The 17,751-nt window shown below is 35.7% G+C and overlaps 2 protein-coding genes across 2 annotated transcripts in view; both read right to left on the bottom strand.

Annotated features, from left to right (window-relative positions):
• Nucleotides 1-817, bottom strand: part of LOC137031480 (complement C3-like) — a 141,710-nt gene extending 140,893 nt beyond the window's left edge. The window contains exons 1-3 of the mRNA XM_067402456.1: nucleotides 698-817; nucleotides 429-624; nucleotides 128-296 (exon numbers count right to left, since the gene is read on the bottom strand). Coding sequence (XP_067258557.1) covers nucleotides 128-296; nucleotides 429-624; nucleotides 698-768 — 436 coding nt within the window. The 5' untranslated portion in view covers nucleotides 769-817. The remainder of the gene's footprint in view (nucleotides 1-127; nucleotides 297-428; nucleotides 625-697) is intronic.
• Nucleotides 818-14,245: 13,428 nt separating this feature from the next.
• LOC137032410 (complement C3-like) overlaps nucleotides 14,246-17,751 on the bottom strand; it is an 86,340-nt gene continuing 82,834 nt past the window's right edge. The window contains exons 40-41 of the mRNA XM_067404166.1: nucleotides 15,338-15,473; nucleotides 14,246-14,387 (exon numbers count right to left, since the gene is read on the bottom strand). Of these exons, the coding sequence (XP_067260267.1) occupies nucleotides 14,246-14,387; nucleotides 15,338-15,473 (278 nt within the window). The remainder of the gene's footprint in view (nucleotides 14,388-15,337; nucleotides 15,474-17,751) is intronic.

The following is a 17,751-nucleotide window of genomic DNA, read 5'->3' as shown; positions in this document are numbered from 1 at the left end:
ATTCAAACCCTGATAAAAGCAGCAGTCAGTTTAATAATAAACAGGATTATGTCCTGCTGATGTAATGTTTAAGTTCATTGTGCATTAATTTACTCTATATTTGCCATGTCGTCGCACTGAATCGTACCTGTGCTAGCAGGCGTGTAGATGGGCTTGTCTGTCTGTACAAATATATATCCAGACTGGAATGAGACCATGACCACTTTCTCCAGAGTGCTGGATGGAAATTGAGCTTGTAGATTCACATACTGCTTCTCCAGAGGATCATCAGAGAAGAAGTTCTTATCATCAGGGATCTGAATAACAGAAAATGAATTAGTCCTTTGCAAATTTGGAATAAAATAAAAAGCATTTTTCAATTTACAAACTAAAATGTACCATTGTAGATGAAGAATCACACACACAAAGTACATATAAGGTGGCCTCACCTTTATATCTGTAAGGATCTGGTAATTGTTGTCTGCCGTCAGTGTCACTGTTTTGGACAGTATCTCCTTGTCTTTTCTTGGGTGGTTCTTCACTATAATCCTTACATCAAAAGCTCCTCCAGAATAATCCTGAGCCTCCACAAACACGTTCTCTGAAGAACCCACTCTCAGCAAATTAGGAGCTGACAGAACAAACCTGAGGAGATCAAGTCAGATCAAAAACAGATCTATAAGAAACTCTATGAGCAAACGGTGTGTTTAATACTCACAGCGGGTCACACAGTGTGAGGAGGGGTGAGGAGAGAAGAACAACAGTCAGCCACAGCAGCTTCACGTCCATCCTGTCTGTCTGTGTGTCTCTTCCTGTGAGTGTCTGTGAACCTGCAGCAGCTCAGATTTATACCCGCCTCTGTGACCCTTAGAGTCCAAACTGCTATTTCTCTTTTGCAGTTTGTTTGTTTTACTGGAAATCACACAAGTAATCACACACTTAACTTAAGTTCACCCATGTAGAAATTAAGAGTATAGCAATAGCTATGTTAAAATAACTGTTTTGAATTTTTATTTTTTAAACAACCCTTCGTTTTTCAAGCACCTTATTATGACCTATATTTACATTTTAAAGTCATGCACCATCTAGCTGGTGTAAAAATAATGTCGTTATGAAATGACGTATGACTGTCGTTACCAATCAAAATGCATGTTCATTTAAATGCAATGTGTGGAGTTTTTACACAATTTGTTCTATTTCCAATTAGCAAAACAATTTTTTTTATTAATGACTACACCCACCCCACTTTAGCTACTTTAGTAAATGCTCCTATGGGTCGTATTTCAGGGAAGTGACAAACGACCTATATGGTTGTATTGGTTGGAGTTGGAGAACATGTTGGATTTAGTCTATCATGACTGTGGAAACTGTAAAGAACACTTTTGCTGTTGTCAGTCAAAATAAGTGCAGATTTCCAGTAAACGACCAGCAAAAAACAGTTAGTGCAACCTTTGGTAAATTGGCAGCTGCTCTGTTGATCTTTTAAGGGTCATGATTTGTTTTTCTTTTTTCAACATCCAGTGAGCAGCAGTTCTAATGTCTCTGGAGAACATTTTTAGGTTTCACAAAGATCTGTTTTATTAGTTATTTACAAAACCATCGATGCACTGGTGGTGTAAAGAACCAGACACCTTAAAACTTAAAATGAAACATCCAGAACATTTTTATCTCCATCCACACAGCAATTCAAAAACCTTACAAAGCCAAACTGAAGATGACTCTTTTCTGAACTATTGGAGAATGTTTATTTTTAACTGTCACGGAGCAACCCCGTGATCATGTTTGGACTATGCACATACACCATATCTAACACACATACATTGTTGCAGCATTAACATTGTATGTTTATTGACACTGATATCATGCAGACTTGTGCAATGTTTGTGAATGTTTGAATGTATTGTGTTTTATGTGTTTAAGATATGAGGGGGTACAATGTGCATTTGTTTGTTAGCCTTGGGTAAAGTTGGTTTTATATTCGCACATTCGGACTTCTGATAAATTCAGACTTTCCAATAAATGTGCAATAAATTAATGTTTGTGAATTTTAAGCAGCGACATGATATTGACAACCAACGATTGTCAACTTACAACATTTTTCACAGTCGATCAAAATAGGCAAGTATTGTTTTAATGGCATATTTACTTGTGAATGTCCACTGAATGTCCAATGTAGTGTGATTAACAAGACTTTTGAATACGGATGTCCGAATGTGCGAATAGAAAACCAACCAAAAGTGTTTGTTAGGTGTAGTGGATGTACAATGTGTTAGCATTAGCATTGCTCATTCATTGTTAGCATGAATAACCACAATACCATAGACAGTAAAAGAAATGGACACAGCGACCCCATTGGAACTCAATTGAGTCAAGTGAAGCCCATTTTTAGCGATTTTTAGCACTTCCGTTTCTGACGCGCAGACTCACACTAAGCTTGATGACGTCCGTAACCTGTCTGACAGATGTAAATCTTCTAGTAGCTGTGTGTGCAAACTGCCATCGTTAATCTTGCAGAGACGGTGAGCTTGAGCGGGGAGTTCTTTGGCGTGAGTGAGAAGGAGTAAGTATTCTGATTAATTATTTTGTATAGTATTTTAAAATGTAACTCCAGTACGCCATATTAAGATAATCTCCCCGATTGCCTGCGAGCTTCTCCTCCTGTCTGTACAGTAATTTCTCTACTGTGCAACAGAGAGTCGAGTGGTTATGACGCAATCGTTAGCTTATTTTTACAAAAACTGTTTCTACGGGCCATAATGTAACATAGAAGGTAATGGAGCCCTTTATACATTGTTGTGTATCTTTGTAAATAAATAATGGACAAATGGAGTCTTTAAACGCCTCAGATGTAAAGTTATTCACTGTCAAAGTGACGCCAAAATGAATGGGAGTCAATGGGGATGCTAACGCAAGTGAAGATCTGCTACAAGATGGCGGCACCCGGCCGACTTCAACTTCCGGTCGACTTCCTTGGGCACTGCACAATACACATATGTCTGATTTTTAAGTTTTTATTTAAGATGGGCTTCTTCTTCTTTTGTCTTTTATTGGCGGATGATAAACCAACTTAAGGTGCATTTACTGCCACCTACTGGACTGGAGTGTGGACAGCAACTTGACAAAAAGGAAGGACTTAAAACTAATGAAAAAAACAAACAAACAAACAAACAAACAAAAAAACTAAATATCCATATCAAATTCTTTCACTTAACCCAGTACTTTCCAAATAACGCATTAGAGGACTGAATATTTTCCCAGGCATTGTTTTCCCTAGACGATTTATTAATGTCATGTTTTGTTTTCCAACTTGTATTTCTAATTCCCTTCTTTCTTCTTCATATCTTTTACAATCCATTAAAATATGCTTTACTGTTTCTTGTGAGTTGCAGTGATTGCAAAGACCAGTGGGGTGTTTTCCTATTCTATGTAATGTAAAATTTAGACCAGCATGACCTATTCTAAGATGTGTAACTATCTTTTCTTCCTTTGGATTCCTGCTCTGCCTAATACTTATACCTACTTGTTTTTGTATACTATACAGATGTCATCCAGTATCAGCTATGTCCCAATATTCTTGCCATATTTTGTTTACATGTCCCTTAATAATGGTTTTAATTTCTGCTCTACATAATGGTACTTGTACATCAATCATGTTTTAGTGATCCTTTTGTCAGAGTATCTACAATCTCATTTCCTTCTACCTCTACATGAGCAGGAACCCAAAGAAAAAAAAAAAAAACATCCATCCCTCTATCATACAGTATTAATAGCAAGTAATATATCTGATATATGATATCTTTTCTGCATGATGTTTCCCCAGATTGAATACTAGATAGGGCAGATAAGCTATGGCTACATTTTGCATCTGATTATTTTCTTCCAACCACTGTAATGCCAATAAAATTGCCAAAAGCTCTACCGTGTTTACTGATAAATGATCAGTACGGCCTGTTTCTGGCTGCTTTGATCCATCTGTAAATATGAATATTTTGTCTTGGTAGAGATCCATATATCTTTGATCGACTGTGAAAAATGTAGTAAGTTGACAATCGTTGGTTGTCAATATCATGTTGCTGCTTAAAATTTGCAAACATTAATTTATTGCACATTTATTGGAAAGTCTGAATTTACCAGAAGTCCGAATGTGCGAATATAAAACCAACTTTACCCAAGTCTGTAATGACTCCTCGATTCACTTTTTTGTACTCAATCAATGAACACTGTACTCTGTAAAACAAGGCTTATCTTTGTTAAATCATTTGTTAAATTGTTATATTGTGTTATAATGTCATTTAAATACAGATAGATGTTGTTTTTTTATGCATAATTGGATAAGAAGTGCATATGTAAGAAAGTAAAACTTACCTGTAGAATGGTACACTCCAGGGTGTGGCCTAGACTACAAAATAGCTGCCAGAGTTAACACATGTTGAGTAGAGTGAAATTGAATCTAGAGGGTTGGGTTCAGTGGTGTATAGCAAAAAGATTTTCAAACTAAAGGGCTTTTAAAAGTATTATTTCTATTCTCTTTTTTTCCCCTTTGTTTTTAGGTCCCCTTCCCAATAATTTGCTGCTCTCTTCTGTGGAGTCTTTAATAAGTGTCAGGCCTCAGCCACTGATCTGCAAGGTTCTGCATGGCTTGTCGGAGTTGAATCTGATGGAGTCTAAGTTTGGCCTAGTACCCAAAGGTTCTTTGCTGTCCTACCAGTGCCCTGCTGAGTCATCAAGGGATGCTGTCAAACATGCAGAAGCCCCTGCTTTCCCTACGCTTCCTCTGGATGGGTATACATTTGAAGGAAGATTGAAATTTGTCCCGAATTTCCATGATATGTTGTTCTTAGAAAGCTTGGCAGTCACTCAAGAACTAAGCACAATAATTGAAAAAGACACGGGACCAGTCAAAGTCTGCTTTATGGAACCAAATGCGTACACCACGCATTACATCCAACAGATTCCGTGAGGCGTGTCATGTCAGAGGAGAGTCGACCAGCCGGGCACTAGCTGCCCGAATCATCAAAGGGGTTCGTCAGACTTCTGCAATGAAGCATGAACTGGATCTTGAGCCTGAAGTGCTATTTCAGTACTCTGGTATGATGAATGTCAAAGTTTTACAGTGTGGGTTTGTTGTACATCCTGATGCGCCACACCTTGGCACAAGCCCTGATGGCAGAGTCTACGACCCTACTGAGAACTCTCCCTTTGGACTTGCAGAGGTAAAATGCCCTGATGTTGATGACATTTCTCAGGTGACACACATACAATTTGTCAATGGTCAAGCAAAGCTAAAGGACAGCCACAAATACTACTGGCAAGTATAACAAATACCAAAACAGATATAACCATTCAGTGCATCTGGAGAGATGAGAGTTTGATTGCCTTGATGAGGGACAAAGTAGACATTTTTTTAATTAATACATACAGTACATGAATGTGTATTTTAACTCTAGGAGTTGTTAAACTAATACTGGTGGTGATTGATTGTTTCTTTGTTTATTGTTTAAAGAATAAGTCACCCCAAAAAAAAAAAAAAAATTATATATATATATATATATATATATATATATAGAGAGAGAGAGAGAGAGAGAGAGAGAGAGAGAGAGAGAGAGAGACACAAAGATCCAGTTAACACCGAGTTGCGCTTAAAACACTCAGAACTTCTGAAACAATACAAAAACACACTGAGACAGAAGAAACTGGATTATTATAACAGCACGCTTCAAAAGATTGAAAACACAATTGATCAGGGCCAGTTCTGGAGCATGTGGAACAGTTTGAACACCACAAAGCCACAAGAACCAGCCATACAAGATGGTCATATTTGGAAAGATTATTTCAAGAACCTCTATAGCCATCAAACTGACCCTTTAAGTAATCCCAACCAATTAAAAGTCCTTGAAAAATTGAACGCTCTTGAGTCATGCATCAAAAACAACCAATATCCACTAGATTATCCAATAACCCAACAAGAACTTAGTGTAAAACTGAAATCTCTCAAATCTAATAAATCCTGTGGCCCTGACAAAATAAAAAATGAAATGCTAAAAACAGCTCTCCTGAACTTCAGAATGCATTGCTCAAACTCTTTAACTTGATTCTGAGTTCAGGTGTTTTTCCAGAGGTCTGGAATACAGGGCTCATTTCTCCCATCTTTAAAAGTGGAGACAAAACAGACCCTAATAACTACAGAGGAATCTGTGTAACCAGTAATTTGGGAAAAGTATTTTGTTCTATAATTAACTCTCGGATTTCATTTTTCTTAAAGCAGCACAATGTCATCAGCAAATCTCAAATTGGCTTCCTCCCTAAACATCGAACCACTGATCATATTCACACACTACACACATTAATAAACAAACATGTACACCAAAAGAAAGAAGGAAAAATATTTGCATGCTTCGTAGATTTCAAGAAAGCTTTTGACTCCATTTGGCATAAAGGATTGTTTTATAAAATCATTCAAAGTGGTATTGGGGGCAAAATATACGACTTAATTAAAAACATGTATAACCAAAATAAATGTGCAGTAAAAATAGGTCAACAGAGAACAGAATATTTTTCCCAAGAGTGAGGGGTCAGACAAGGCTGCTGCCTCAGCCCAACTTTATTTAACATTTATATTAATGAATTGGCAGATCTACTGGACCAATCAGAGAGTCCAGGACTACAACTATTTGACACAGAAGTCAAATATTTACTGTATGCAGACGACTTTCTAATTCTATCTAAAACGGCGGAAGGTCTCCAGAACCACCTAGACATTTTAACTAAATACTGCCATGACTGGGCCTTAGAAGTCAACATCCAGAAAACTAAGATTATGATATTTCAGAAAAAAAAACAGAAATCTGGAACATAAACATGCATTTACTGTAAACAACACCACTCTTCAGCACTCTTTACAATATAATTATCTTGGTTTGGTTTTAACACCCACTGGAAATTTCAATTTGGCTATTAAAACATTACTTATAAAAGCCCGCAGAGCAATGCATGCCATACGAACTAAATTATTCAAAATAAACATTCCAATCAGAATTTGGACAAAGATCTTTGATAGTGTGATACTGCCCATTGCCTCATATGAAAGTGAGATCTGGGGTCCAGCGAGTAACTACAGCCATAAGGATTGGGACAAACATCCTTTAGAAGGTCTACATGTAGAGTTCTGTAGAAGCATCCTTCATGTCCACAGAAACACACCTAATAACGCTTGTAGGGCGGAACTAGGCCGTCTTCCCCTCAATTTAATGATTAAAAAAAGAGCTTTAAAGTTCTGGATACACTTAAAATCTAGTCCTGAAGACACACTTCATTTTAAAGCACTAAAAACACAAGAACTGAGTGCTCAGAAAAGTCATCTTTGTGCAATGGTGTCAGAAATGACAAACAAAGCGTTCAAAATCACTGTCCCTGAAAATCATGCAAGAATTAAAGAAATTATGAGTGAAGAGAAAAAAGCATACATGCAGCACTGGAAAGAGCAAACGAAAGAGCAAAGTCGTCTCCAGTGTTACCTCAGATTAAACAGAGAATACAGTTTGGCTGAATATCTCACCTCTATCAGAAATACAACACACAGGAATTTATTAACCAAGTACAGACTTAGTGACCACCAGCTGGCCATAGAAAGAGGGCGACACAAGAAGACATGGTTACCCAAAGAAGATCGAGTCTGTAATGAATGCAGATCAGGGGCAGTTGAGACGGAGGCACACTTCCTCCTCCACTGTGATAAATACACAACCTTAAGAGAGTCACTGTCAAATAACCAGCCTAACGAGTGTTTATTAACATTAAAAGCATTTATTGGGCAGGGTTAGCAGCGTGTTCTCGTTCGATATTACCCACTAGAGGGCAGAATAAGACAGGGAATCAATTAAAGAACTCAATAGTTATGTTGACCTACTGTTACAAGTTGGTGCTCCAAAATCCCAGAGGTTTATCATGGGAATTTGCGTTCATCCCAGGCTAACCTTTATTGAGGTTAAATTTGTGTTGCCCATAAATTCTCATAAATACCCTATAGGCGTTTATTCTATATAGTTTTCATAACACTGCTAATTCATACTTTTCTACTAATCAACACTTCTAATACGTGGCCTAATAATTTATTTATTTAGCAATTACATAGATATAGAGTTTTGTGCTAATTGCCAGTATTGCTCTTTCAGCCAGCTTCACAGTTTATCTGTTAACTTTTCAGAAGCCTATAACGGAGTGTCTATTTACAGTAAGTCAAGTCAAGTCAAATTTATTTATATAGCGCTTTTACAATTGGTAATTGTTTCAAAGCAGCTTTACATATTAGAAGCACAGAAAAAAAGGGAAGTGGTTAAAACTGTACAAACAAGCGTGGTAATATGTAACATATACAAGATGGTGCTACATTAAGCCAATGTCGGCTGACTTCCAGGGGTGGAAAAAAAACCCTAGGAGAAAAACCCAGCGTGCTAGCACTGGGAAAAAAGTCCTAGGAGGGAAAAAAACCCTTGGAAGATATATATATGTAAATGTATATGGAGATCAAAATCTGAATTGTACATTTTTATTATAGAGATTAAAAATCGATTATATATAAATATATGTAAGCGGATACGGGGATAAAAAATCTGAATTATAGATGCAGCCAGAATTGGATCTTTAGGCCCATTGTCTCCTGGGCTACGTTGTAGTCAGGTCCAGACGCAGGTTCTCCATCTGATCTGGATACGGCCTGGATCCAGCACCCGGCAAACCTCAGGATAAGCAGAGAGACAGATATTAGCGTAGATGCCATTCTTATTCTGATGTACAGGTATATCTAGTGTTATAGGAAATGTTCTCGGTTCCGGCCGACCTAATTATTGCAGCGTAACAATCCTTTAACGGATTTGAAAAATGTTAATGTATTGATAATGTGTTATGTGTATGCAAGAGCAAAGAGATGTGTTTTTAGTCTAGATTTAAACTGACAGAGTGTGTCTGCTTCCCGAACAATGCTAGGAAGATTGTTCCAGAGTTTAGGTGCTAAATAGGAAAAGGATCTGCCGCCTTCAGTTGATTTTGATATTCTGGGTATTATCAACTGGCCTAAATTCTGAGATCGCAATAAACGTAAAAGACTATAATGCATTAAGAGCTCACTTAGGTAATGGGGAGCTAAACCATTTAGAGCTTTATAAGTAAGTAGCAAGATTTTAAAATCTATACGATGTTTAATAGGGAGCCAATGTAATGTTGACAGAACTGGGCTAATATGGTCATACTTTCTGGTTCTAGTAAGAACTCTAGCTGCCGCATTTTGGACCAACTGTAGTTTGTTTAAAAGCCGAGCAGAACAATCACCCAGTAGAGCGTTACAGTAATCTAGTCTTGAGGTCATGAATGCATGAACCAACTGTTCCACATTTGTCATTGAGAGCATATGTCGTAATTTAGATATATTTTTTAGATGGAAGAAGGCGGTTTTACAGATACTAGAAACATGACTTTCAAATGAAAGATTGGTATCAAAGAGCACACCCAGGTTCCTAACTGAGGACGAAGGTTTAATGGAGCACCCGTCAAGTGTTAGAGAGTATTCAAGGTTTTTTCGTGAGGAAGTTTTTGGTCCAAAGATTAGGATATCATTTTTTTCTGAATTTAATAATAAGAAATTTCTTGTCATCCAGTTTTTAATGTCAGCTATGCATTCTGTTAGTTTTGTGAATTTGTAGGTTTCGTCAGGGCGCGAGGAAATATAGAGCTGAGTATCGTCAGCGTAGCAGTGAAAACTAACACCATGCTTCCTAATTATCTCTCCTAAGGGCAGCATGTACAGAGTGAAAAGCAACGGTCCTAATACTGAGCCTTGTGGTACCCCATATTTAACCTGTGATCGATACGACATCTCTTCATTAACTACCACAGACTGATAACGGTCAGATAAGTATGATTTGAACCATGCCAAAGCAATTCCACTAATGCCAATATAGTTTTCAAGTCTTTTTAAAAGAATGTTATGATCGATAGTGTCAAAAGCAGCACTGAGATCTAATAACACTAATAGAGAAATACAGCCACGATCGGATGATAGGAGTAGATCGTTTGTAACTCTAACGAGAGCAGTCTCAGTACTATGGTATGGTCTAAATCCTGACTGGAAATCCTCACAGATTCCATTTCTTTCTAAAAAGGAACACAGTTGTGTTGAAACTGCCTTTTCTAGTATCTTTGACAGAAAAGGTAGATTCGAGATTGGCCTGTAATTTACTAAATCTCTCGGATCTAGTTGAGTTTTTTTAATAAGAGGTTTGATAATAGCCTGCTTAAAGGTTTTTGGCACGTGTCCTTGTGTTAAAGATGAATTAATTATATCAAGAAGTGGACCTACGACCTCTGGAAGCATTTCTTTCAGTAGTTTAGTCGGCATTGGGTCTAACATACATGTCGTTGATTTTGATGATTTGATAAGTTTAGATAATTCTTACTCTCCTATAGCGGCGAGTGATTCTAGTTTTACCTCAGGGACACTACAGTGCACTGTCTGAAGCGAAACTGTAGACGGTTGCATGTTTATAATTTTCTCTCTAATATTATCAATCTTGCAAGTAAAGAAGTTCATAAAGTCATTACTGCTGTGCTCTATGGAAACGTCAGCAGTTGAATCTCTGTTTCTAGTTAATTTCGCCACTGTGTCAAATAAATACCTAGGATTATGTTTGTTTTCTATTAAGAGATTTGAAAAATAAGTAGATCTAGCATTTCTTATGGCTGTTCTGTACTCAATCATTTTTTCTTTCCACGAAAGGCGAAAAACTTCTAGTTTTGTTTTCTTCCAACTACGTTCAGCTTTTCTAACAGCTCGTTTTAGAGCCCGAGTGTGCTCATCATACCACGGCGTTGGATTAGTTTCCTTAATCTTCTTTAGACGTAAAGGAGCGACTACATCTAATGTGCTGGAAAAGAGAGAGCCAATAGTTTCTGTTGCAGCATCGAGTTCTTCTAAGTTGTCAGGTATACTAAGGCGATGAAACTGCTCGGGGAGATTATTTATAAAGCAATCTTTAGTGGCAGACGTGATTGTTCTACAATATTTATGGCTGGGTGGTGGTTTTTTAGCCTTGGCTAATTGTATTATACACGAGACTAAATAATGATCTGATATATCATCGCTCTGCTGTAGAATTTCAACAGCATCAATATCTATTCCATGCGACAGTATTAGATCTAGGGTATGATTACGACAATGAGTGGGTCCTGACACGTGTTGTCTAACTCCAATAGAGTTTAAAATATCTGCAAATGCCAATCCAAATGCGTCTTTATTATTATCTACATGGATATTAAAATCACCAACAACAAGGACTTTATCCGCAGCCAGTACTAACTCTGAAATAGTGCAAATAGAGTCCCTTGTTGACAAACACTCTTTACAGTATAGCTCTAGTGTCTGGTTGGGCCACTCAAGTTTAAAAAGGGACAGATGTAATTCAGTGTATTCAGTGGCCAACAATGGCATGTAGGGTTTCAGATTTTGGCTTTTACAGCGATCGCTGTGGGGTCGAATCAGCATTTTGCAGAGCTCACCCAATAATAGAGCTCACTCCTATTTTCTCATCATATACATTTTCAATAAAATGAAAATAATGTTCAAAAAGTGGAAATAAAATGTGAACAAGTGTTTAATAATATTAAAAGTGTTCATTGAGTATGGGGTTGGTGGAAAGTTGAGGGGGTTTATTCTCCCAATAATAAAGCATCCATTTAATAATTTGTATAAATATAATCACTCTCTATGATATTATTGCATCCTGTACAAAAATACTGAGGTACAAATAGTATCTGCCAATAACCTACAGCATCTAAATACTATTTACACTTCTTGCAAAGAACTGATAGGCTACTTTTACATGGTGTCAATAGAATATATCGTTATTTTCACCTACACTGTAAAATCCAATAAGTAAACCTTAATTATAAAAAAGGCATGCAAACCGATTACCTTAAAAAAAAAAAAAAAAAAAAAAAGTAAGGTGAAATAGGAATAGTATGTAGAACTAACAAGTGCCTAGCTAGTATTGTACACTTACAGGAGAGTTCCAGTAACTTAAAACTAATTTGTATTGTATATTTAATCAGAGATGATTAAGATTAGATGTAGTCTACTTGTCTTAGTATAGACTACTCAAAATCACTATTTTAATCAACTAAATCATTTAATGTAAAGTACACTTTGTGAACACAGCTCAGATCAGATCATGGTATCTCTGGCCATAACAAATGTGCTCAACAAACACAAAGTTGGAGCAGCCAGAGAACAAATAATGTTAATAAATAGAGTCAAGAGCCCAACTAAAGGAAATGCTTTTCACCATCATGGTGACTTCAAACTAAACTTTCATTCAAACATTAACATCTAAACATCTGTTAATTCTCAATAAGAACTTTTGTTGATGTATGACAGAAATCAAATCAAACTGGTTAATAATAAGTGTAATAATGTTTAATAGCTGGAAGTCAGTTGTAGTTGTTGTGTCTCTCTCTTTTTCTCTTGTTGTTTCTTCAGTGATTCTGCTTATTATCATCAGGTGTCTCCACTAATTGTCAATCAGTGTTACTTTTTAACATCCGGCAAGATGGAGTCATATGGAATGTTTAAAAATGCGTTTAAAATGAAATGTTGTAAAATGTGAAAATGAAAGGATTTAATAAATTCTGATTTTAATTCAGTGTGTGTGTGTAATATATATATATATATATATATATATATATATATATATATATATATATATATATATATATATATATATATATATCATTATAGTCAACGATTGTACGCTGTCAAAGCCATTTTCATACCCTTTTTGAAGGGTCAATTTTTGTTCTGTTAAATAAAGGTACAAAACTGATCTCTTAAGGTACAAATTTGTACCCTTGAGGGTACAGCCCCAGTGACAAGCCATTGTACCCCTAAAGGTACAATTATGTACTTTATTTTCTGAGAGTGTATTGACAAGTTTAGATGTCAATGTTTTGGTAAAAATGTTTGGTTTGATGTTACCATTGAGGAGATCAGCGTTTGCTTTAGTTGAGGTCCTGACCCATGACTTTTTATACAACAGTTTTTTTCTCTGGCTGTTTAAACTTTTTTGCAAGTTATATTTGTTATGGCAGAAGCAAATGTGGATGGTTGTTGAGTGCTGATAGTTATGTGTTGGTTAAAACATAACAATCACATAATTTCTTGACTCATTGAGTTTATACTGTGTTTTATCCATTGTTACATTATTAAGACTAATATTTTTTTTACAGAGAAGCACGTGTGACAACCAAAACAAACAGAACATGACTGTGACAGGTAACCTTTTTTGCTACATATATTTAATGGTTTAAATGTGTACTCTACATGTTTGACCACTTATGAATTTTAGCCTACTATATGTTGTGTACGTGATTAATGTGTCCTACCATCACCAATAAATAAATTACTTTTAGAGCACAAAATTGTTTAAAAGAGAACAAATTTCTTCATTGATCTAGTCACTTAATTTTGCTCTCAGAATGCACCAGATTTATGCATTTAATTTTAAAACGTACACATTTTTTTTTGACCAAAGTCTTTTTGCTTTTGACTATGGGTGAATTTAGCACAAGTAGTTGACATGATGGTGTGTGTGTGTGTGTGTGTGTGTGTGTGTGTGTGTGTGTGTGTGTGTGTGTGTGTGTGTTTAATAATTATCATTATGATGACATTCAGTCTTGATTTAGTGTTGTTGGTGGTAATGCACACCAAAAACCATTAAATCTGTTAATTTATGACATTTCACATCTTTGAGAGCCATCTTAAATTTCAGAATATAGGCTATCTCTCCTTACATGTGGACAACTGAGGGCAGTATGGAAAAAACTATATGGTCTATATGGTCAAAATGTCCCATCTGTGTGATGTTAGATTCTTCTTGTATAAGCTTTCTAGACTTGAGACACTCCGCATGCACAGGCCTCATGAGGTTTTAATGCTTGAATCTTCAAGAATTGAGTAATTTATCCCAATACCTCTTCATTATCTTTTATTGTCCATGTCAACTCCTGTCAGAAAATGAATGTCAGGAATAATAACTCATGTCAGAAATAATCAACTATTTTATTTTAGCCTATTCAGATATCCAGAAATTCTCCTTGATAGTCTCTTATGATTAGCTTTTTTTTTTTTTTTACAAAATTACATGTAATATCAAACAATGTTATTTAAGATTTATTGAGAGATTGTTTAATTTCCTGTAATCAACCAATGTTGTTTATAACATTATGCAGGACATCCATATCTGAGGAGGCTATTCTCAAGTGCAGAGATGCCAATGTACTGATCTCTGTATTGTGGAGTTTGGCTTTCCTCTCTTGTGGGCCAGTATTCAATCCAGGTCTCCTCTCCAAAGATGTACTGCAGACTAAAACAACAGAAACAAGAAGTCAAAACAGACTTAGCTACACTGTATGAATTTATGAATCACATAATTTTTCAGTGTGAGGGTCAATTAACAAAATGGACGTCCAGAATTCTTTGTATTCATTCTTTGTATTATTTGTTTTGTATACATTTTTTGACAAACATTTAATACACATTCAGTTTCACCTGAACAAAACATTTTAATAACAGGTCAAAATATTTGATATTTTCAATTTATGAAGAAAGTGTAAAACTCTCGCAGTTGAAAAAGCTTATGGTCTTATGCCCTTTTTACTTCCCAACTAACAGAAAAAACAACTGACGCGACACCAGTTTACACTAAATATTTTACTTCATAATTAAATATGGATATATATTTTTTTACACAGATGCATCACTTCACTTCAGAAGGCATTTATTAACCCCCCAGAGCCGTGTGGAGTATGTTTATGATGGATGGATGTGGATGTAAGCACTTTCTTCAGGTTCATACTCATTGGTCTCATTCACTGCCATTATAAAGCTCAGATGCGTCAGGATATTTATTCCCATTTCTCCGATTGTGTTCATCAGAAAAAAGAAAATCATATACACCTAGGATGGCTTGAGGGTGAATAAAACTTGGAGTGATTTTCATTTGAAAGTGAACTAATCTTTTAATCTCTGGACAGTTATAATACGTAGCCATTTTTTACTTTAAACCCCACACATATAATCAAAATTTCCTAAACTCAAGTTCATCAAAGATTATTTGTATTAAAGTCATTTAGTATTAGTTGTATTTCTTAATTTATTCAAGTCTATTTAAGGTTATTTAAAGTGCATTTTAACAAAACAAACAAACAACAACAACAAAACCACCGTCCCATCATTGAGCCAACATTCTACATAATTTAAACACATAAAGCTCAGGCAAATGCTGTTATTTACAGACACACAGTGGACACTTACCTATCTCCTGGCTTTGACAAGTCAGTGGATTTGCCCATAATGAGGTACAACTTGTTTTCTACCAATTCCAAATGTTCCCTGCAACTGGGACGAGCCAAAAATGATATGACTCTCCCCTCAACATCCTCATCAGTGCCTACAAGACAGAACAGTGTTTAGGAAATGCTTTCATTACAATGCAATGTAGCCTCATGCTGAACATGCACAGTAAAATCCCCAGTGTTAAATTAACACCCAAAGTGTACATATGAGTCCATCTTGCCGGATGTTAAAAAGTAACACTGAAGCAGTGTTAAAGTTAATGAGATAATTAAGTGATGATTGACCATTATTGAAGACACCTGATGATAACAAGCAGAATCACCAAAGGAGAAAATCACAATATTTAAGCCACCATCATGGAGATGAGTGTTTGCTTTAGTTGGGCTCTTGACCCTTTAATATTAGATATTGTTTGGGCTGTTGTGAGTTATAACAGCTAGTCAAGCAAAGAAATGGAAAAGATGTTCAGGTGGTGTTGGTTATGTTTTCACATAATCATTATTTGATCTGAATCACTGAACTCATTTAGAGCCCAATCTCTGAGTTAGATTTACATTATTGATTACAGCAGCACTGTGACTCTACAGCAGAAGATCAGCTTTATTAATATAATCTGAAGGATTTCTCAAAATATTGTTCTGATTTAAAAAAAAAACAAAAAAATTATTTTAGGCACACACAGACACCAAGAATCAGCCTGTGAATCTCAATGACGGTGACAAGCAACATATTCTGATCAACTCTGAACATTAGAAAACAAGCTACTAAAAAGTCACCTAAAAACAGAAAGAAAAAAAAATAGTGACAATAAAGGAAATTACTAAGACAATTCAGCTCATAATTTATTCATGCAGCAATGCATGATGGGAGCCATGGATGAATTTTGATTGGTGGCTCCCAGAATGCACTGCAACATGCTTTATTATTCTCACCACTGTTGAGATTCACAGGATGATTCTTGATGTCTGTGTGGCTAAAACAAAGTCTTTTTTTTTTCTTTTTTTAAAATCAGAACAACTTCTACAAAATCGTTCAAATTATATTGATAAAGCTGATCTTCTGCTGTAGAATCACAGTGTTCCTGTAATCAAATGAGTTCTAAATGAGTTCAGTGACTCAAGTAAAATAATGATTACATGAAAACATAACCAACACCATCTGACCATCTTTTCAATTTGTTTGTCTTGCTGTTATGACTCAGTTACAACAGCTCAAACACAATCTAATATTAAATATTCAAGGGTCAAGAGGTCAACTAAAGCAAACACTCATCAACAAGATGGTGACTTAAAAATTGTGATTTTCTCCTTTGGTGATTCTGCTTGTTATCATCAGGTGTCTTCAATAATGTTCAATCATCACTCAATTAATCACTTAATTATCTCATTAACTTTAACGCCGCTTCAGTGGGTGGAATAAAAAATATGGCAGGACTTTTACTTTCTGACCCCTGGACTTTACACCTCTGAAGACAACTAATGCTATAAGAGTACTCGAATGAGGGGCCAATCTGGCGAAATGTACGTTTATTTAATTACAAATAAATCGTAATGTTAGAGGATCATGGTTTCTGCGCTGATGAAGACTAATTTATTCACTTTATAACTGTAAAACTTTGTTTGCACATCACTGCCTGTATATGTGTTTGGATGCTTTAGATGCAAAACTAAATTGTAAGAAATGCTTCAGATTATAATGTTTTAGTTGATTGATGTTATGATTGCTGACTTTATATATTTGAATGTGTTACGTTTTTTCATCCCCGCCCACGATAGAAAATAAAAGAACCAGTGAACCATTTTTTTTCAACCGGTTTATTGAATCGAACTGTTTATAAAAGCTCTGCTGGATCTCAAGTGGTAACTATGGAAGCCTGTTTCTGCCACAGTTGAGTAAAAAAGAGTGTAGTTCTTTAAATCATAATAAAGAGAAAATTTCTTGTAATAATGAGAAACATTTACGCATGCGCAAAGCAGTGGAGAAGTGACACACTAGCAACATCCGCTGGTCAAATGCGAGAACTCTGCAACCGTGGCACGTTCTGCAAAAGTGTAATCTATAATATCATTAAATAAATTACATTATTGATAAATTATCAGTAGCTTATATGAGACAGGATATAGTCTTCATTTGTAACATTCATTTGTATTTTTGTATATGAACAAGCAAAAACACAGAGTGGTGATCCATGGATTTCAAACAGAGGAATAAGACAGCACACACCTACATTTAACTCTGTTAACAGCTGTTAACCTGGACAGTCATTATTATTATTATTATTATACTAAGTCATTATTATGAGAAACTTTCTCAATATAATGAGATACTAAGTCATAATTATAATAATTATGAGAAAGTTTCTCAGTATCATG

Source organism: Chanodichthys erythropterus, chromosome 12, assembly GCF_024489055.1.
Source record: "Chanodichthys erythropterus isolate Z2021 chromosome 12, ASM2448905v1, whole genome shotgun sequence".
Taxonomy (NCBI): Eukaryota; Metazoa; Chordata; class Actinopteri; order Cypriniformes; family Xenocyprididae; genus Chanodichthys; species Chanodichthys erythropterus.
The sequence above is the reverse complement of the archived record's forward strand: the minus strand, read 5'-3'. Positions and strand labels throughout refer to the sequence as shown.